Raw genomic sequence first — 21,967 nt, 5'->3', positions numbered from 1 at the left:
ATGCTTTTTGTGCTGATTATTGTTTCTTTGACCCATGTATTTCTTCTCATTTTTTTCACTTATCTTTCTACTAAAGCATATCCCCAAATAGTTCTTTTGTGAGGTTCTGCGGAAAGTAAGCCGTTAGCTTTTTAGTGTCTTAAAATACCTTATTTTGCCCTCATTTTCAGTGATACTTTATCTGAGCATTCAGTTCTAAGCTGGCAGTTCTTTATCCTTAGTGCTTTTGTGCCATTGTTTATTGTCATAAATGGTCCTTTTTTGGGGAAGATAATTTGCCTTTTCTCTTCGTAAGCTTTTAGGATTATGTGTTATCAATATTCTACAGTGTGCCCACGTGAGAGTTTGTCTTCTAAGCTTTTAGTAGTTTCTGTGGTTTTTTATGTATATAATCATGGCAACTAAAAATAAAGGTGATTTTATATCTTTTAATATTAATACTGGTTATTTGTTTTCATTATATTATTAAATTATCAGAAACCTTCAAAATACTATTTAACAGTTGTAGTAGACAATTCCATGTCCTGATTTTAATGGAGATGGCTTCAGTGTTTACTGTTGAATACTTGCTGTATTAGATTTGGTAAAAAGTGTGTCGTATTTTAGTTTGCTTTTATTTTGGTTGAGTTTTTATTAAAAATGGTAGCTGAAGGGCGCCTGGGTGGCTCAGTCTGTTTAGCGGCTGCCTTCAGCTCAGGTCATGATCCTGGAGTTCCAGGATCTAGGCCCATGTCAAGGTCCTTGCTTGGGGGGGGTCTGCTTCTCCCGCTCCCTCTGCACTTCTATCCCTGCTTCTCCCCCTGCTCATACTCACGCTCTGTGTCTCAAATAAGTAAAATCTTTTAAAAATGTATATATATAACGGTAGCAGAATTTATCAAGTGCCATTTTAAGTCTTGATGCAATCATAGTCAGCCTTTTCACAAACTGGATTCACCTTATTTTATTTAGTCGGTGGCTTTTCTTTTTCTTTTTGCATCAGTACTTACAAGTGTATTGTTTTATACTCTTCCCACTTTTCAGCTATCTTTATCAGGTTTTATTTATATTTTATAAGCTTCTAAAATGAATCACATAGTTCAATAACTTTTCCTTTTATATTTCTTTTTTTGGAGATAATTTTGTTCTTTTAGTTTGATAAATTAAAAACAAAGAATCTTATCTTTAATTTGATTTTGTCATTTTGCCAAATTCTAAGAAACCGGTACGTGGATACTATACAGTACAAACTTTTTTTTTTTTTAAGATTTTATTTATTTATTTGACAGACAGAGATCACAAGTAGGCAGAGAGGCAGGCAGAGGAGGAGGAAGCAGGCTCCCCGCTGAGCAGAGAGCCCAACATGGGACTTGATCCCAGAACCCAGGGATCATGACCTGAGCTGAAGGCAGAGGCTTTAACCACTGAGCCACCCAGGCGCCCCTACATTACATACTTTTAAATGTAATTTTATTAAATATCTCACATGTTTTTTATGTGAATTTGACATTTTTTACAAATATGTATCCGTGTCCCTTTTTTTGTGGTCTTGATTATTACTGTGTCTTTTTGGAAATATAATAGTTTCCTAAATATTGTTTCTTTTTTCTTCCACAAGTCCCCCTATGCTTTTTATTAGAAATCTTAATCCTGAATACTTAAGTGTGGATACGTTGAAAGGCTTTTATAGTTGTTAGTAGAGTATATAATTATTACTAGTACTTTGGGTGTATTTAAGAATGAGTATTATAGGAATTTACTGTGAATCTGAGTTTTATTGAATCTGGGTTTTATTGCTTAATATTGCCTTTTTTGCTGTTTAAGGAATTGTAAAATTTTTTTGTAGCTGCCCTTTGAGTTTCAACTTGGGTTGGGTTGGGTTCTGATATGTTTCAGAGTATTTGGTAATTTTTACATATATGGTTATAATAACCTGCTTTTGTTCCTCTCTCTGCCCCCCCCCTTTCTTTTTTTTAACAGTTACATGGGAATTGGTCTTTCTGCTCAAGGTGTGAACATGAATAGACTACCAGGTACTTGTAATTGAATTATAATACTGTCTTATGGCTATATCTTTCTGTCTAAATATTTGAAGTAATAATTGAAATAGTTAAGTACATTGATTTTCTGTGTTTTTAATCTCCTCTATGTTATGAGTTTGAAGGGGAAGTCAGGTGGTTTTTAAAAATTTAAATTCTATACTATTTAGCAAAACTTGTATCTATCATGCATTTTTTTGTTTTATGTTTTTGCTTGTTTTGGTATTTTAACTTCTATTACATAGTCATATCAATGACTTTAAATATTTTAATGTGATTAATTCTCTTTGCTATCCAGTACATTCCTGGCTTTTAACTTGTTTTCATTTGTTCAATATTCTGGAAATGGAGGCTAATAGTCCAAGTGAGCTAAGGAAGGTGTCAGCTGAGATGGCAGAACTGTTTCCCAAAGCCATTAATCAGATGAAAGTGATTCTTGGATTATATTTTCTGTTATTTTTACTAATGTTAAAAATTAATTTGGGAGGAAACTTTGAAAATAGAAAAATCTTCTATTTTATATTAAACTCTGTGTGTGTGTAAATGAAAGCAAAATTCCTTTGGTTTATTAGCAAAGGAAATATGCATGGAAAATGTGTCTTGCCTTTTTTTTTTTAAATGGTAAGAGTCTTGTTTAATACATGTTTTAGTCTTCTGTGTGGCAGATTTATTTTCCTTAGTGTTGCAAACAGTATTTTAATGTAGAAATCATGTGGTGTAATTATTGGGAATTTAAATGTACATTTGAGAGTTTTACTTTTGTGCTATCATCTATTGTACTATTCTTGCTTTTCTTGTCATAATCCTAGTGAATAGCTCTAGTACAGAGGAACCTTACTTTTCATTGTAAATATACTGGAACTTTCTCTTTAGGCTGGGATAAACATTCATATGGTTATCATGGGGATGATGGACATTCATTTTGTTCTTCTGGAACGGGACAACCTTATGGACCAACTTTTACGACTGGTGATGTCATTGGCTGTTGTGTTAACCTTATCAACAATACCTGCTTCTACACCAAGAATGGACATAGTTTAGGTACTAAGATAATGTATTGCATGTAAAGTAACCAAATACTGTGATTATTGTACTTATAGCATAGTAGTCACACTTGTTGTGTAGTCCTCGATTGTAAGTACATGCCTCTGGATGTTATTTCTTTGTTCTTTCCAGGTGGAAGTTGAGGAAATGGTAAAAATTTGCATTCTCTGAACGCCACGTTGTATCACATATATGGGAGTAACTATGAAAATATTCCCCATAGTTCCCATATTTATTCTGGTAATAGAAATGCTAAGTCTTTTCTGCTTTGAGTAAGACACTAATCACTTCATAGTATGACTGAATTCTCTAAGTAACAGGTACTAAGAAGAAAAGGCTGTCAGTTTTTAGTGTAGTATGGGGTAATCATGAAGAAAAGTCTTGATATTATCAACCAAAGGAAAGGCATTTGACCCACTAAAGGGCAGGCCTGCCCTTTAGTGATGACTAAAGGGTGATGACTACAAGTTCTGCAGAAAGGAGCAGAATTAAAACCATAACAGCAAAACTTCCAAGGATAAAAGACAGATGGTAAATAAAAAAATAAATTAATGAAAACATAAAGAGGCATAGCCATCCCAAGACTAGTAGAAAATCAGGCTTTTTGGTTGCATATGCACCCGTAGTGTTTCAAATTGAGAACTGTGTGTGGTGGTTATATTCCCTTAGAAGTTTTTTTGTTTTTGTTTTTATACAGAAACTATGAAGGATAGCAAGACTGATGCTTTAAAAGTAAAATGGTTTCACATTACTAGAGAAGTGCTTGATTCAAAGCAAACTACTGATGAAGTAAAGCAAAAGGAAGCAAAAACTAGCCTCGGAAGGCAGAAATTTCATTGTGCTCATAAATTGTATTTAAAAATTAGACTGCAAATAGTGTCCTTAAGCATATAATAGATGTTCTTTAATATAACACAAAAACTGTTGTGTCTTTCATTTCATAGTAGAAAATTCTAGATTTCTGGCTGCGTTGGTAATAGCTGTCATATTCCTGACATAAAATTAGTGTCTTCACTTTTATATGCAGCTTAAGTCTTTTCGTTCTGAATATTAATACTGATTTTGAAGTCTTGTCTTATCAACAGAAAGGTTGTCCCAAGTCCACACAGGAGTGTTGCTTCGGGACACCAGGAGATGTGTGGATTTGTGATTTGATTGCTATGGCTGGCCCCTTTCCAGATGATGTATCCAGTAGTTGATTCTGTGTTACTGTCCTGGCTCTGACTCTTCACAGCATTTAACCCAAGGTGGTCTTAGTTGCCTTGCTTGCTTAAGGTATTTGATCTTAAATTAAACTGCAGAAATCTGCTTTTAGGTATGACCTTTGATTCCAAAATGCAAAAGAAGGCATATTTTTAAACCAAAAATTAGTCTTTTTACTGTTTTTTAAAACTTTATTCCAGAGAAGGAATTTTGTTTTGGGAAATAGATCATAGGTGATGTGATTTTATTTGATTCTTGTTAGATTTTCACAAACATTAATATTAAGATTTTCTCTTGAATAAGAAATCTATTTAAAATGTGAGATACTTCTTAAGAAAAGGGTACTTCATGATAAAATCACGTTCTAATTTTAAGTAAATTTTTGAGACATTTGTCAGTATTCATTTATAAATTTCATGTTTATTAAGAGCCGTTAATATGGGTTCTTTAGTTGCCTGCGTTTGTCTCCTGGCTTAGGCCATGTGACCTTATGCAGATTAGTATTTCTGTGCCTCAGTTTGTAAGTAGGACCACTGTAATACCTGCCTTTCTTTGGTTGGTAAAGTAGACCGAAATGATGCATGCAAAGTTCTTAGGTGACTGCCTGGCACATAGTGAGTACTCATTCCGTGTTGTTAGCCAGTCTGGGCTAGATGCTGGGGATGCAGTGGTAAAAAGTCACTCCTTTAGAACAGAGGTCAGCCCGCCACAGCTCATGATCCAGATTGGTCTCCTGTCTGTGCTTTAAGTCAAGTTTCTTGGGAACAGAGCTGCCCCCCATTCCTTTGTGCGATGTATACAGCGCTTTTCTGTCCAGTGGCAGGACTGAGTGCTTGTGACAGAGAGCGTAGAGCCTGGAGAGTGGAAGATTTACTCTCTGGGTCTTCATGGAAGTATGCTTCCCTCTGGTCCAGTTTCTAGCATCTAGAAGATAAAAATATTACTTACATACTGTTGTACTTCCCAGAGTGGGTCATTTCTACCCAAAAGCTGATACATCTTTAGTTTCTTTTTCATGAAGGTGTTAAAAATATATATTTACTGATCATAGAAATAGAACTGGAAAGGTTTTTATTTGAGAAAATAGTTAAAGGAGAGACAGTTCAGTATCTAGGTTAATTTAATTGGAAGTTTTTTTACTTTGTTTTATTGAAAATCATCAATTGAAGATCACTTTTTGAAAAGCCTTTTGACATATCAGAAAATTATAAATATAAAAAATTGTCTTCCAGGTAAAATTTAAATCTGACTTACTAAAGTAGCATCTTTTTGTGGTCTGAATGTGTACAGGTTGTGGTAGCCATTTCAAAAATGTTAATCTCTGGAATTGAGTTGGGTTTTTCATTAGAGTTTATGGTAAAGACTGAGGATTTCAGTAATTATTCAGTAATTATTAACAAAAAGGAATTTTGGCTAAAACTGTAAAAGTAGACCATCTTTGCTATAGGAGATATCTTTGAGGAAAATAACTTCTTAGGCTGCTAAATTATGATTAAGATACTAAGATACAGTTGATAATATTTTATTAAAATACTCTATGTTGTTTCCTGTATCCTTTTTAGTTTTCTGAGAATTTTAGAATAAATTTTCATATTTGGCCTATGGTCACTTTGCTTTCTATTTATTAATGAAGCTAAAAGTAATCTGTTTATGGGAAGCTTAGGTGACCACCAGTTTTGCTTTCCTTTTGACAAGCCAACATGAATTTACTAGTTTTTAAAAGTCATAAAGGTGGGACTTGACTACAAACCCCTGTTTTTACACATTTATTAAAAACCATATAGTAGAGAGGCTTAGTCAGTTTGTCTTTTAATTTTGTTACTTTATTTTTTTTTTAATATTTTTAAAGGTTTATTTATTTATTTATTTGACAGACAGAGATCACAAGCAGGTAGAGAGGCAGGCAGAGAGAGAGGGGGAGGCAGCCTCCCCGCCGAGCAGAGAGCCCGATGCGGGGCTCGATCCCAGGACCCCGGGATCATGACCTGAGCCGAAAGCAGAGGCCTTAACCCACTGAGCCACCCAGGCGCCCCAGTTTTGTTACTTTAATAGAGTCAAATAGTTGTGTTTTCTGATGGTGTATAGCACAATAACAGCCATAAAATTTCACGTGGGAAGAGGCCTTAAAAGATAATTCAGTGGAAATGCCCTCAGTTTTTAGATGGTGGTTCACATAGGAAAGGTAGTGGTGTTGATGTGGGTTTTTTTAGGTTTAATGTGTGTTTAGACTGGAAGAATTGAGAGTAAGTGACTATCTCCTGTTTTTCTAGAGCTCAATCTTTTTAAGCATATGAATGAGATCCTACAGAAATACTTGGTGTATTTATTATTTTATTTTCAGTGAAGTAATGTATTTAAATATTAGAAGAGATTATTAAATCATCAGTTTGGGATGCCAGTAGAGTCACTCCTCTGACTTGTATCTGAACATGACTGTGGTGAAATTACTGTCAGAGGACATTCATGAGAAATTCTCAGCTGTATAACCCTTGATCCCTTGAATGAGGAATTGAGTTTTTTCGCAGAATAGTCAAGTTATTTAAGAATGTACTTTCATGCGGAAAAACTTCTTTTTAAGAAACAAAAGTACTGTATTTTGCATCGTTCAGTTTTTTTCCCTTGGTAACAAAAAATTCTCTTCTTTCCCTTCCCCCCAGAATTACTTAAAAGCTAAATGTAGGTGAGGAAGATTGGGTGGTAAGGCTCAATAAAGCAGCATGGGTGTTGGTCAAAAATCAAATGTGACTGTTTTGCAACCAGTTTTCTTATAAGGTTCTTGACATAGCTTAGAAGATCTGTCTGAAAGCAAAGTCCTGGAGGCAGGCGCAGTACTCCAGAAATAACACTGCGGTGTGACTAACAAGGATGTTGATCTTGAAGGGAGATAGAACATTCTCTCTCAGACCTCTGTTGGTGTTACTGAGAAAAAGACTGGTCTCACTATTTAATTCTAGGTTTTGAATTTTTTCCTTTCCTTCCTTTGCCATTCCTTCCCTTGTTTTCAGTTTAAATTCAGCTTGTCACTATCGTCTGCCTTTGAAAAACCGTGTCTAATGCCACTTTTTTGGTTTTTGTTTTGTTTGTGTTTTAGGTATTGCTTTCACCGACCTACCGGTAAGACATACTTTCTTTTAAAAGCTCTTTTGTATTTTTAATTAAAAGAAGCGTAAAGAAACTGGTATTAAACGTGTTTGGAATTCTGTCTCACTGATATTTATCAAGTTTATATGCGATGCATAGACCAGAGATCCTTTCCCCAGGCGCCAGGTGCCCTGGCACAAGGGAACTGTGTAACTAAACAAATAAATCAGAATTGGTTATTTAAAATACACCTTGTACTGTCACTGTCACTGCGTTCAGTTGAAATGTGTTTCTTTGGTATCGCTGAACAGTTCAGCAAGTGACTGTGCCACGGATGCTATGACCATGCTCCAGACCAGGTGAAGGGCTCCGTCCTCTTGACGTATTCAGTCTGGGGACTAGGAGTAAACAGGACGTTAAGGACAAATAAACTATGACATTTTAAAGCGTGGTAGGTACCTTTTAAAGAAAGAGCAAGAGAGTGGGGGAGTACCAAAGGCAGAACGTGGACTATACGGTTCACTCGCCTTTGCCAAGGTGTGCAAGGGGGCACTGGAGCAGAGGCCCGGAACAGAGTGAGGGAGTCGGCAGAATAGGTAGATGGAGCAAGAATGGCCCAGGCAGAGAAGCAGGTAGAGGAGCTGACTAAGTAAGGGCTCCACAGAGGGGACGAAGACAAGAGTGCGCTAGATGAGTCCAGGTTCGAGGTGGCGCAGGGTGAGCGAGCTCATGGACACCTGGAGGGCCACTGCAAGTACTTGGGCATTTACTCCGCCCTAAATGCAGACACTGCAGTCTCCATTCCCATGGCGTAGCTTCAGTTTTAAAGGGTCGCTGACAGCTCTTTGAAAAGTAGACTGGGACAGGGATTTAGGGCAGAAGCAGGCAGACCTGGGAAGAGGCTCTTGCAGAAATTCAGGCAGCAGGTGATGGTGACTCACATCGTTAGAGATTTGAGGGCTTTGACTGTGGATACCTTATTTACCCAGGCGAAGACTGCCCATCGTAACACACATCATATGTAACACTGATGGGGAAAGACCTAACAAACTAGGATAGGATGCTTTGTTATCACTTAAAATTGTTATTTTGTATTCACTGAATGATCTCTTAGGGTATTTAAATATAGATTTAAAAAAAAAATTTATTTATTTATTTGACAGAGAGAAAGAGGTCACAAGTAGGCAGAGAGGCAGGCTCCCCGCCGAGCAGAGAGCCCAGATGCGGAGCTCAATTCCAGGACTCTGAGATCATGACTAGAGCTGAAGGCAGACCCTTAACCCACTGAGCCACCCAGGCACCCTTAAATACAGGTTTTTAATGTATAGATTTTAATCAGTATCACTTGTTAAACACCTGAAAATAATGAATTAAGGAATATAGATTGGCTAAGGTATTCCCCAAACTTCATATTTAGAATCCAGTCTTTTAAACCACTTTTTTAGAGTTGATGTCTGTGGTTTTCTACTTGATGCTGACATCTGTGCCATCAAGAACATTTCCTGAGAGCTCTCTGTTATGTCTCTCGCATTTTCTCCCAAGCTTCCGATTGCATTGTGCAGGCTCTGATGCTGCCCATTTTCAGTATTACCAGAAGGCACTACAACAACCAGGACTCTGGTATTTCTTTCTTAGTTGGTCTGTGCATAACTTGTTGACTAAAATGTCTCTGAGGTAGCAGTTATCCAGCTGTTCCACCAGGAAAAAAAATGAGTGAAGTTCCAAAATTTTCAGAGAGCCACACCTGTGCATGCAGGAACAGCTGCCTGTGTACAGATGTAAGGTGCCACTGTTTATAAACACATTTCAGTTTCCGAGATGTTTTGAGAAGGGTGACAGGAGAATCAGAGGCAGAGGATAGTCATCCTATCTATAAGTTACTAATGTTCCTGAAGAAAATTCTAGGGGGAGAAAAACAAAACAGAAGAAATAGAAGTTATAATAGAGAACAATTTTGCTAAGCCAAGGAAAATTCGGAGTCTAAAATCAACATGCTCACTAGGAAGTATTATTTGATAAGCAGTATGGGAACCAGTGTTTATCTTTTTGAAAAAGTTTGTAATCTTAGGATTTTGTCTTATATTTATGCCAAAGTAAGTTTCAGGTAGATTAAAGAGTTAAATTTAAAAATAAAAATAAGTATGTTTGGAAAATACCCCAACTGAGAGCCAAGAGGATTTTCTGATGAATTGGATGTGAAAAATACGAGAGAAAATAGGACCTTGAGATTCTTGGCCTGGGGAATGGAAAGAATGGTGATGCCGCTTACTGATGCAGAGAGGGCTGTATATAGGCAGAGCAGGTTTAAGGTTGGGGGGTGGATCTGGAGATCAGTTTTGGATAAGTTTTTAGGTTTGGTTTTTTTTTTAAGATTTTATGTATTTATTTGACAGAGATCATAAGTAGGCAGAGAGGTAGGCAAAGAGAGGAGGGGGAGGCAGGCTCCCTGCTGAGCAGAGAACCTGATGCGGGGCTCGATCCCAGGACCCTGAGACCATGACCTGAGCCGAAGGCAGAGGCTTTAACCCACTGAGCCACCCAGGTGCCCCTGGTTTTGGATAAGTTAAATGGAGTTCCCAAGTGTACAGTTGGCTGTGTAAGCCTATAATTCAAGAGAGTGATCTGGGCTGGAGACAGAATTTGGGGAATCCTTGGCATTTCTGTGTTTAATGTATGAGACCAGGTGACATCCACAGGGAATTGTGTGTAGGCAGAGAAGAGGGGCATGCATGTTTGGGAAAAGAGAAGGAACCAGCAAAAGGAGATTGAGAAGGAGCCTACAGTGAGGTCGGAGGAAGACTTTGAAGGGGGTGTGTCCTCAAAGTCAAGTGAAGAAAGCCTCTCTAGAAGCAAGGTGAAACCACCTGTGTGAGATGTTCCTGTGATACCACATGTAGGCTAAGAACTGAGAATTAATTACGGATTTAGCAGAGAGGAGGATGCTGGTGACCTTGACACAGAGTTTCAGCAGACTGAGTGATGGAGGAATCCTCATTGGAAAGAGTTTACTAGCGAATAGGAGGAGGGAAATGACCAAGTAGGGACAGGTTTGTGGAGGATTTCGACTGAATAGGGAAGAAGCAAGTGGCTTGTGGTGGCTGGTGGCAGATGTGGAGGCAAATGAAGATTTTTAATTTACCAGGATGTTTATTTGCCGATGAGAATGATTCCAGTAGCAAGCAGATGAGTTAATATAAAGGGAGGAGAAATAACGCAGTCCTCACACCACTTACTGGACGCACAGGGCTGCAGTCACGTGCTTAGGAAGGGGGGACTGCGGGTGTGGCCAGTTGGAGGTGCGGGTAGGGTGTGTGTGGCTCAGATCTCTCCAGGGGCTGCGGGGCGGGCGACATTCGGTTCCCTTTGCAGTTGGCAGAAGGGCTCACCTGGGTGGGTGTTTGGTGTTTTGTTTTTTTACCCCTTTTGTGGCCTTAAGCAAGTAAAACCAACCTGTTGGAGCAAGCAGTTGTTCGATAAGCTTCTGTTCCTCACTTGTACAAGTGGTGATAATTTGGAAAAGGCTAAGTGGGTTGTAGACATGTTGACTATTTTTGTGTTGTCTTCTGATTATTTTTGTCCCATTTGAGAGTCACTAGTCCTGTTTTTTGCCTTGTCTATAATTAATCAGTGAGGATACTCAGCTTTGTAGCACCAGTGGGTAAAGTGGTTACGGTGGTTGTTGCAAGGTTGTCTTTTGTTTTGTTTTTTATACAGTGGTTCTGTTTTATTTTGTGACTCAGATCTTCTGGGACTCCCACGTGCAGCACAGCATTCTGCTACTTAAAAAGGAAAAAATAAAGCTAGTCTTTCCCTTAAGTGTCCCACCAAAGAAGTGTTTGTATGTTCTGTACCTGTGATGCCTCACTAGCGGGTCGTAGCATTACATCCTGGCAGGGTATTTACAGAACAAAAGTTGATCTAGATGGTTGCACTCATCATGGAACCTACAGTGTTTACACGCCTTTGAAAACCTGGTATCTTTTTCAAAATGATCTTTCTTCACCAGTTCGGGAAGTGTCCCTCTGTAAACTCACTCAGTTTGGGATTAGGTCAATTCCTTTTGTTACAGAAGCTGCTCTCATCTAAAATGATGCTGCATTCCAGATCTTGCTGCAGATTTGAAATCTACTTTCCATAGATACATTATTTGCTTTCATTTTCACTAGAAAACATCTTCAAAACAGAACAAAACTATACTATTGAGGATATGATTTTGTGTATCTTTAGCTTTTGAATATTTTTAGGATCTGTATTTTTCATAGGTTAATAGAAATTAGATCTTTTTAAATTCTCTTCATAGAGGCTTAAGTTATTCTCATTTTTGTGTAATTCTACACAAGAAGGGGTGATTTTTTTTTTCTTTAATTTAGAAAGTTTCCTGGAAAACATTGTTTTACATAAATCCACAGCCTGGATTCATGCTATGTCATAGAAGAACCTTGAAAGCATTATGCTGAGATGAAAGAAGGCAGTCACGAAAGACCACATATTCTATAATTCCGTTGATATGAAATGTCCAGAATAGGCTGATCTGTGTTGTCAGAAAGTGGTTGTCAGGGGTTATGGGATGGTGGGCAGGAGCGGACTGCTAGGTGCGTGGTTACTTTTTGGAATGATGGAAATGTTGTAAAATTAAATTGTGATGATTGCACATCTCGGTGATTATTCTGGTTTTGTTTTTTTTTTTTTAAGATTTTATTTATTTATTTACTTGTCAGAGAGAGAGAGAGAGAGAGAGAGAGAGAGTGCAAGCGCACAAGCGGGCAGAGTGGCAGGCAGAGGTGGAGAGAGAAGCAGGCTCCCTGCCAAGCAAGGAGCCCGATGCGGGACTCGGTCCCAGTCCTGGGATCGTGACCTGAGCCGAAGGCAGCGACTTAACCAACTGAGCCACCCAGGCGTCCCTATTTGTTCTGTTTTTAGAAATCTATAGTCTAGCAAGTGAAAAAGTCTTTTACATTATTTTTTAAATGTGTGGTCCAGCCAGTTAGGAGGTAATTCCTTTCTCTCTAGTTCTTCAGGTTTAAAGTTGAGTAAGTAGTATAAAAATACACTTACTTTTCATTGACCCCAGCTAGCTTTACCACGCCCAGTTTCTTACTGAGTTTTCCTGATTACAGAAGTTATATATAGTGTTAAGTATTGAAATACTGATAATAAATGTTTATAAATACAGAAATGTACAAAAGAGAAGTTTCTCATAATCCCAGCCTGTTTAGATGGCTCTGTTGACTTGAGTGTAGATCTTTCCAGGTCTGTTTTTAAACTTGTATTAACCAGTCTGTCTATTATTTAAATGTTTACAGAAAAGGTAGAGTCATAGTTTATGTAGTCTCTAGCTTGCTTTCTTCATTTAGTAATATATAGGACATCTTTCTCTGTCAGTATACAGATTTTTTACTCTTATTTTTTATAGTATCTTATTGTATGATGCACTACCGCAACTTCTGAGATGCACATCGTTCCTATTTTGACATGAAATGGGGGTGCATCTTAGGCCCTCTGGCCTGTCAGATTTAGTAGGCAGTGTGTTTTCTTCAACGTAAAATGATGGTATATCTTATTAGAGTCTGAGTTTCAGTGAGTTTGGTGGGTAATACCACCTGTGAGTGGGCATTCTTTTTAATATTTTGCCATAAAAATAATGCTGCAGTTGGTATATCTTTGCACATTGTTTTTCTGTTGGATTTCATTCTTACACGTGAAATTGTTTTGTCAGTTTTAATAGACTTGGCCAAATTTCTTTCTTGAAATATTATCAGTTTACATTTCTGTGTATAGTGGCTGAGAGGGCTTATTGTCTCAACCTTCAGTCAACATTGGGTATTTTCAGTCTTTTAAATCTTAATCTAATGTGCAAAAAAACACTCTTCTTGTTTTGATTTGTATTTTAGGAAATTGAATGAGGTTAAGTGTCTCTTCATATTTTCATTGACATTTTATATTTCTTCTGCAAATTGCCCGTATACCCATCACCACTTAAAAAAAAAATTTGAGTTGGCTTGTTAATCTTTGTCCAATTGTGAAAATATTGTTTGCACTGAGAATGTTGATCTTTTCTCATATGTGCAACAGGGTTTTTGCTATAAAGTCCGTTTGTCTTGACATTTATGGCATGTTTTGTCACAGGAACGTTTTACACTTTTTTAATGGCACAATTTTATCACTGTTCCTGAATGTCGATTATCTTTTATAGTGTTATGATTACGTTCTTGAATTTGTTGGGAAAATTTAGATTAGCAAACAAAACATCTTTTTTAAAGATTTTATTTATTAGGGAGAGAGAGAGCACAGAGAGGGAGGAAGGAGGCTTGCTGCTGAGCAGAGTACGAACAGAGGGCTCCATCCCAGGACCCTGAGAGATCAGAGCCGAAGGCAGACACTTAGCCGACGGAGCCACCCAGGCAAACAAAATATTTCTAAAGCATCTTTGGGCAATGCTGAATATCAGAATTATAAATTCTGCTTAACAAACAGGATTGCCTTGCATTCGGTGTTATCTTTATTAAGATATTTGTTTAATTTATTAAATAAATAAATATTTATTAATAATTAAATTAAATAAATAAATATTTATTTAATGGAAAGAATAGAAATGTGCTAGAAATGGTGAGGCTTACATTAATTGCTTTATGTCTGTCATGAAGAAGTTGTGTGCTTTTTGGCGCCTGGGTGGCTCAGTTGGTTAGGCTCGGGTCTTGATCCCAGCGTCCGGGAATCGAGCCCCACATCTGGCTCCTTGCTCCATGGGAGGCCTGCTTCTCCCTCTGCCACTTCCCCTGCCTGTATTCCCTCTCTCACTGTCTCTCCTTGCCAAACAGATGGATAAAATCTTTAAAAAAAAAGAAGAAGAAGAAGGTAAAAAAAGGTTGTGTGCTTTTGGATAAATCCCTCCCACTCTTTAGGTCTCTTTTCTCGGTGGTGTAATGAGAAAGTCTCGCACTTGTTTCCAGCTCAAATTGTAAGAACTTGCTAGTTTTGTTGATTAAGAATCAGTACATCTGCGTACACTGCATTACCATTTCTTTCCCAAATCCAGTGCGGTTCTGTTTCTCAGTATTTTGACACAGTATTCCTTTTGTTTCTGATTCTGGTGGCTTGAGTGATCAGTTGTTTCTAAATACATCCTCTTAACTTTTTGCTGTGAAATCTGAGCATCTTACTGTTACATCCAAATTATCCCCTCTCAGTCTCTACCTGATTTTGTACTGAAAATATTTGTAAGAACCATTATAGCAAAGAAATAAGGTGTAAATACAGTGAGTGGTGATTGAAGTAGGATTTGGAGTTTGTAGGAAGGAAAACTAAACTTAGATCTGGTGTTCGATAAATCTGTGTTCCAGTCTAGACCCAGGGCAAGTTAATGACCCCCAGTCCTCAATTTCTTTATCTCTATAATTCAAACAGTGATTATTTCCCAGGATTATGTTGATGCTTAAGCCCTGCTGTTCAGTAGACATTCAGTAGCTCATGCCCACTTTAGGTATAACAAATAGTAATAGAGCCAAAAGACCTTGCGTATTTTTTGTGTACTTGAAGCTGTTAAACTTGATTGTCTAGCCTCAAAATCTTGGAGTATATCTGGATGTATTCCTCTGTGAATCTGAATATTTAAATTCTTCGCAACTCCAAAAATATGTGCATTTGAGTCATTTGTTTTTATAAGGAGAACCCCCACTCTCAGTGGCACTGTGTTTAGCTTAGAATTACATAGACCACTGCCTCTTCCTAATGGCGTGCCAGATGTACAGAGGAATGAAGTTAGGAAACTTAAAAGTAGTGTGTGCGCAGTTAGGATTGTACTTCTGGGGTAACTGGTCCTCACATGCCATTTCTAGACATGCATCATACATATATATAGAAAGATAGGTTTGAGTTATGTATTTAGATTTTAATCTTTGTAACTATTATATGACCTGTTCTGAAGAGCAAGATTTGTGTTTTTGTTCATTATAGGTAGGTGTAATACCACACGCCTCTGAATAAACAAAATAAGTGGCTTAGGTTGTTTCATATTTTTTCTTAATAATCACAGCATAGGAAGTGGTGTTTTTCATCCAGCCTGTAATCTATTTTTAGATTACAGAATATTTTAGATTCTGTAAAAATTGGAATTTTTAGATTACAGAATTACCAAATACAAATGATCATTTGTATTTGGATGATTTCCTTTTAATTGTATTTAGATCGTATTTCTTTCTCTATTGGTTTTGATTGCAGTTTTAAATTACTCAAGAAGTAAATTGTATTCTGTTACTTTAAAAATAGCATTCGTGAAAGAATGAATATGTCTTTAATATAAAAAGGATAGATAGATGCTAGTGGAGTGTGTTGTCTTACAGCCAAATTTATATCCTACCGTGGGGCTCCAAACACCAGGAGAAGTCGTCGATGCCAATTTTGGGCAGCATCCTTTCGTGTTTGACATAGAAGACTACATGCGAGAGTGGAGAACCAAAATACAGGCACAGATAGACCGGTTTCCTATTGGAGATCGGGAAGGCGAATGGCAAACCATGATACAAAAGTAAGTGAAGAAATTTGAATGGATGTTATTATTCTAAAATATATTTCTTATAAAACATTCTTTCAGCATAAAAGAATATTTACTGAAGCTTTTTAATCTAATTTTATATCCTAATAATCTTAGTGTATCATTGATTATACTTAGATCTCTGGAAAAAGTAATTTACTCTTCTTAAAAATTATTTTTTGTATATCCTAATAATTTTAATATATTGATTATCTTTTAATCGCTATGAAAAGCAGTTCACGCTACTTAAACAATTAAAAAATCATTTTATATTTGGTGACACATAAAAAATTATATTTTAGTCTGACATACGAATTTAGTGGAGGAAATAAAGTGACACTAGATCGCTTAGGTTGATTGATTTGCTATCCTTAGTAATTGGAGTTAATGCTTTCCATAGGTCAGTTGATTCTCTTGAAATAGTGCTGATCCAAAAGATAAATTCAGGAAGATAATTTAGATTGTGTAATTCAGGAGCTGTGGGTTTTTGGGTATGAACTTGGCTGTGTTCAGCAGTAGTTCTGATATGGATGAGGATAAAGAAATACTACACAGTAAGAATAAGCATCAAAATAATGGTGTAGTTAATGTATTGGAATACAGACTTGGTATGAACATTTTGTATTTCAAGATTTGACTCATTTTTTTTTTCCAGTGAATTGTTTACTCTTTTAGAAGTAATGTCAACTATTTTTGCTTATTAGGATCCCTGTCCCGTTTTTGCTAAATCTGTTTATTAATTTTCATGTAGATTCAGGGAGGTTATAGTTGGGCCCTATTCTAAATTGGAAAATCTGACCAGAAGCCTCCAATTGAAGGAGTTTTAAAAAATCTTACTAATTATTTTTAATGTAATTTACTTTTACGTGTTATTATTAGACATTTAAGAGGCAGCAAAAGAAATAAGATCAAAGAGTTAGGAATATGGAGTGAGGATTCCTAAAAGTAGGATAAACACTTCACAGATTCCATGATAACAGTGGTGCAGAATCAGCTGGGTAGCAGCAGAGCAAACAGTGGGTGTCCATAAAGGTATACCGTAAAATGAACAACCTTTATCTCAACTCATTCTTTATGAAAAAGTAGAATTTCATTGGATTGGAAGTCAGGAAAGTATAAGTCCTGTGACAGTCAACTTTATAGACTATACCTTTGCCAGTAGGCTGGAGATGACTCCTGGCTGTCTGTAGCACTAAATGGTAACTCTTAATAAAGCTTGAAATAGTACAGACTTAAAAAGTAAGTAAGTACCAGTAACTGTAAGTAGTCATTTCCACTGCTGTTGTCTCACCCAAGAAAAGAGCAGAGACTTCCAGAGAGCGGTAGTCTGACAGTTCGTCTTAAATATCTGTGTAATTGCTTTGAACAGTTGTACATTTAAAGATATAATAAAAGTTTTTGTCTGTGTCTTTTGGAGGCGATAATGATTGGAAGATACGATGATGATTCTGAAAACATGCTTCTTCCCAGGAGCGATTATCTGGTAGTGCACAACCTGTGCACTGGTATTTTTTGCCTGCACAGTTGACAGGAGAGCAAAGTCCGGCTGACAGTCATTTTAAAAGTTATTACCATGAGTTAGAGCTCGGATGAGTTGCTCTCCCAGGGTCACATCCCTTTCGTGCTTTAAAAATGGTCACCGCTGAGCATCACAGCAGGGCAGTAGTAGAAGAAACATCATTTCTCTTCATTCTGTAGCCAGAGTCCAGTGCAGTCTCCCATCCCCACCCCATTCTTTATAAAATTGACTCTCACCATGACCTCCTAGGAAGTCCATTTTTAAAAAGCTCTTCCCTACCCTTTTAAACCTAATTTGACCAGTTAGATGAAATAAAATGAAAAATCTGTTTCTTGGAGATTTTCCCCTCTGCCCCCGATCCCTCTCTCCTGAATCACTGCTTCCTGCCACTCTCTGGTAGGTCCTCAGTCATGCCAGAGGGAGGCAGGTTTAGGAGTTGAATATTTGGGTTAATATTGTTGAGTCATACTGTTTCTCACCTTTTGTAGTTAGATATCAAGGTGTTTTGACCACTTGATGACATTTTAGAAAACTGTGTTCTCTGGAAGCGTGGCGCTTCCATGGGAGTCATACTTTCATGTCCAGTGATGTACAATAATCTCTCACGTACCGTGATACTGATTGAGATGAGAAGGGGTAGTTTCTCGTTGATTAGTATTATCACCCACATAGGCCTCGTTCTGAAAGATCCTCTCTCGTGTTCACGTTAGTATTTCTTGTGTTCACGGCCGGTAGATCCCATCTCATGTGACTGATGAGTAAAGAAAGGAGTTGAACTCCATGACACGCAGAGTTCATCTGCTACTTAAAAATCGTTGTACTTTATAAAATGCCAGCACTTCACTGGGATAGGTCGTACAATAAAGATGAAATAGAAGTTATGGTTAGTAGGGTTGAATATGAGGCTGGGAAGTCACAGGAAAGCAGCCAGGGATAGGGGCAGCCAAGAATCAAGAGTCTGTCCGTGACTCTCCTCCAGTGACAGTCATTCTTCCGGAGAGTGCTGGTAGCCTGGCGTTGGCAGTTCTCTTTTTGGACATACTACATGACCAGAACAATATTATTTTTTTTTTGTAATTTTATAGTTGAGGTTCCTAAAGCCTTATTTTAAAGGGAATAGGTTGGTTTTGTAATAGAAGAGTAGATCTTGTTTTATATAAATTGTAGTATGAAGCCTGTATTCTCTTGACTAAAAGATGTGTGTTTCTTCTTTTTATTTTAAGAATGGTTTCATCTTACTTAGTCCACCATGGGTACTGTGCCACAGCAGAGGCCTTTGCCAGATCTACAGACCAGACCGTTCTAGAAGAATTAGCTTCCATTAAGAATAGACAAAGTAAGGACCCTGTGGTGCATGGATAATACTTGTTTTCAGATTATAGGTTTGGTTGTATTGACTTTTAGAAATTTTATTTTTTAAGTTAAAAAATTTCAAATATACTAACTTAAAATTGATGCCTCTGAAATTTATTTTCATTGACATTTTTGAAGATCACCTTACAAAAAACTCACATAAGACTGTGTTAGCATTCTGGATATGGAAAGATACAATTTTGGAGAAAGTTGTATAAGAAATGTTTACCAATCTAGGAGATAGATCGTTAAACACTTTTTTTTTTTTTTTTTTTTTTTTTAGTTGGTAAAGTAGTGCCATGACTAGATATTAGTGCAGATAATATTTGAAAGAAATGTAAATCTTTGCATTATTCCAGTTGTTGTCTAAAGATAGCATTGATCTTAAGTTTTTCCTGCTTCAGTCCCCGGGCCTGTGGCCAGAGCCAGAGCCAGAGCCCGTGCTGGTGGGGGCGAGTCCGCATGTGGCTCTGCCGCAGTTTTTTACCCTCTCGCTGTGGGCGTTAGTCCGTCGGGCCGAGTGTGGCCTGGTGAGAGGACAGGCATCAAAACACAGCAGGATGGGTGAAGTCAGGATGCTTGAAACTTGCTTTAGCACCGATTCCATTGTGTGGTCACTAATCGTATGCTTGCCTGCGGGTCTCACTATGTAACCGAGCTCTGACAAACAGGAGATGATCGTGTACTCTTTCTGTGTACTCATCGTCTGGTTTTGGCAAATCATCCGACACCCAGGGAGCACTCAGTGAATGTTGAATTCAGATTTTACTCAAAGGCTAGCATTCTCATAATACTGGGGGCAGAATGTTACATATTTGATAAGACATTTTGAATATTTTCTCTAATGTTTGCTATGGTCTTAAAAAAAAAAAAACACTTTATTGAGGTATGATTGACATACTAAAAGCTGTACATATTTTTAGTGTGTGTAACTTGATGAGATTGGGAACAGTATTCTGAGGCCGGCACCACCTTGTAGGCTGTAAACACAGTGTCTAGTACCTCAGTACATCTTAACAGGTATTTTTCCTGTATTACTTGTATATTAGTTTGTGATATTTAAAAATAGTTTATGAAATACCTAATATTTCTAGTTTTTTATTATGTCCAAAATCTCTCCTTGATTGCCCAATAGAAACTATGATTTTAGAAAAAGAAATGGAACTTAATTGCAATAATTTATTTAAAGTATTTTTTTACCTTTTTTTTTTTGACGGCCCTCTTAAGTTTATGTTACTACTCCTAAAAAAATTGATCTCTTGCTTGCTTTCTCTAACTAGGAATTCAGAAATTGGTGTTAGCAGGAAGAATGGGAGAAGCCATTGAAACAACACAACAGTTATACCCAAGTTTACTTGAAAGAAATCCTAATCTCCTTTTCACATTAAAGTGAGTTTTTAATAAAAAGTTACTACATTGTGTGTGTGTGTGTGTTATATATAATCAGAATTATTTTCATGTTTTAATAGTTTTAATCTTTGTTTCACCTTGTTTCAGGTATTAATATAATTTTGTAATATAGCGCATTTAAGTAATAGATGATTTAAAAAAAAACCCTGTGTTGGGGGTTATAAGCAGATGATATCTTTTGCTCTGTTTGCTCTTCTGTTACGCTAGCTATATATTCAAAAGTGTTAAAATCTTCTTTAGAAGATGGATTATCTGTTTCTCTTCCCACAAAGTACCTTATTGTAAGTCAGTGTAATTTTGGAAAATTGTGGTAAAATATACATAACATAAATTTGCCAGTTTTACGTGGCAGTTCTGTAGCATTAAGTACAGTCACACTGTTCCGCAGTCCTCACCAGCCGTCCATCTCCAGAACTTTTGTCGTCATCCCAAACGGAGACACGGACTTCCCATTTCACCCTGCCCACAGCTCCTAGCAACCACCATTTTACTTTCTCTCTCTATGAAATTGAATTTGACTGCCCTGATACCTCACCTAAGTGAAATCACAACATATTTGTTCTTTGTTACTGGCTTGTTCCTCTTAGCAAAATGTCCTCAGAATTCATCCATATGTAGCATATGTCAGAATTGCGTTCATTCCGAAGGCTGACTGATAGACGTTTGGGTTGCTTCCACTCTGGTGGTCGTGAATCGTGCTGCCATGAACCGGGTGTACACATACCTGTTGGAGTGCCTGTTTCCAGTTCTTCGGGGTGTATACCCAGAAATGGAATTGTTGAACCGTATGATAAATCTGTATTTAATTTTTTGAGGACATTAATCCTTAGAATTGAATAGCCCCGCACCATTTTACAGCCTCACCAACAGCCTAAAAGAGTTTCAGTTTTTCCACATCCTTGTCAACACCTTATCTTCTGCCTCTTTTTTTTTTTTAAAATAACAGCCATCGTAATGTGGCTTTTTTTGTTGGTCTTTCTGAATCTTTATTATTTTGAAATTTAGGTGTTATTAAGCTTAATATTTCCTGTCTTCTAAGTATCAGAAACCCTTTGTAAGCCAAATGTTAGAATTATTTTGCTTTAGAGTAAAATTTTAAGTGTGGCCCATTTTGGTGAAGAAGTTGCAAAAGGACCTAGGAATGAGGAACAGTGGGGAGCAGGGCTCTTTGTGTCATATGTCCAGGAAAGCACATCCTGTTCTTACGTACTATTTGACTTGCTATCAGGTGCAAATATTATTTGATCAAGTTATTTTTAACTTCAGAAATGAAGTCCATATTGATTTTATTATACTACAGAGAGATTGTCATTTTCTCGGTAACTCTTGAATAAAGGAGATACAATGTCTTTTGCTTTACACTCTGATTTTTCTGGAAAATTTCAGATTTAAGCAGTACAGTATATGAAACCACAGGTAATATTTTTAGTATACAATGGAAAGGCCGTACTTAGTGATAAATACAGTTTTTAAAAATATTTCGTCTCAGAAATCTGTTGTACTAACTAAACTGTTTGAAAATAAAGTCAGTTTATCTTTTGTTTTTTTTTTAGAGTGCGTCAGTTTATAGAAATGGTGAATGGTACAGATAGCGAAGTACGGTGTCTGGGGGGCCGAAGTCCGAAATCTCAAGACAGTTACCCCGTTAGTCCTCGACCTTTCAGTAGTCCAAGCATGAGCCCCAGCCACGGGATGAACATCCACAACTTAGCATCAGGCAAAGGAAGTACTGCACATTTTTCTGGTGAGACTCAGTGTTACGACAGAACTTACAAGTTTTTACCCTTCTTTGTGCTTTTGAACCAAAAT

General features: G+C 37.2%; 1 protein-coding gene across 1 annotated transcript in view; it reads left to right on the top strand.

Annotated features, from left to right (window-relative positions):
* The window catches only part of RANBP9 (RAN binding protein 9), an 88,349-nt gene that overhangs the window by 47,532 nt on the left and 18,850 nt on the right, over window positions 1–21,967 (top strand). Inside the window, exons 3-9 of the mRNA XM_032341133.1 lie at window positions 1,960–2,012; window positions 2,892–3,059; window positions 7,357–7,379; window positions 15,686–15,870; window positions 18,619–18,731; window positions 20,029–20,137; window positions 21,712–21,902. Of these exons, the coding sequence (XP_032197024.1) occupies window positions 1,960–2,012; window positions 2,892–3,059; window positions 7,357–7,379; window positions 15,686–15,870; window positions 18,619–18,731; window positions 20,029–20,137; window positions 21,712–21,902 (842 nt within the window). The remainder of the gene's footprint in view (window positions 1–1,959; window positions 2,013–2,891; window positions 3,060–7,356; window positions 7,380–15,685; window positions 15,871–18,618; window positions 18,732–20,028; window positions 20,138–21,711; window positions 21,903–21,967) is intronic.

The sequence above is a fragment of the Mustela erminea genome, chromosome 4 (assembly GCF_009829155.1).
Source record: "Mustela erminea isolate mMusErm1 chromosome 4, mMusErm1.Pri, whole genome shotgun sequence".
Lineage (NCBI taxonomy): Eukaryota > Metazoa > Chordata > Mammalia > Carnivora > Mustelidae > Mustela > Mustela erminea.
The sequence above is the reverse complement of the archived record's forward strand: the minus strand, read 5'-3'. Positions and strand labels throughout refer to the sequence as shown.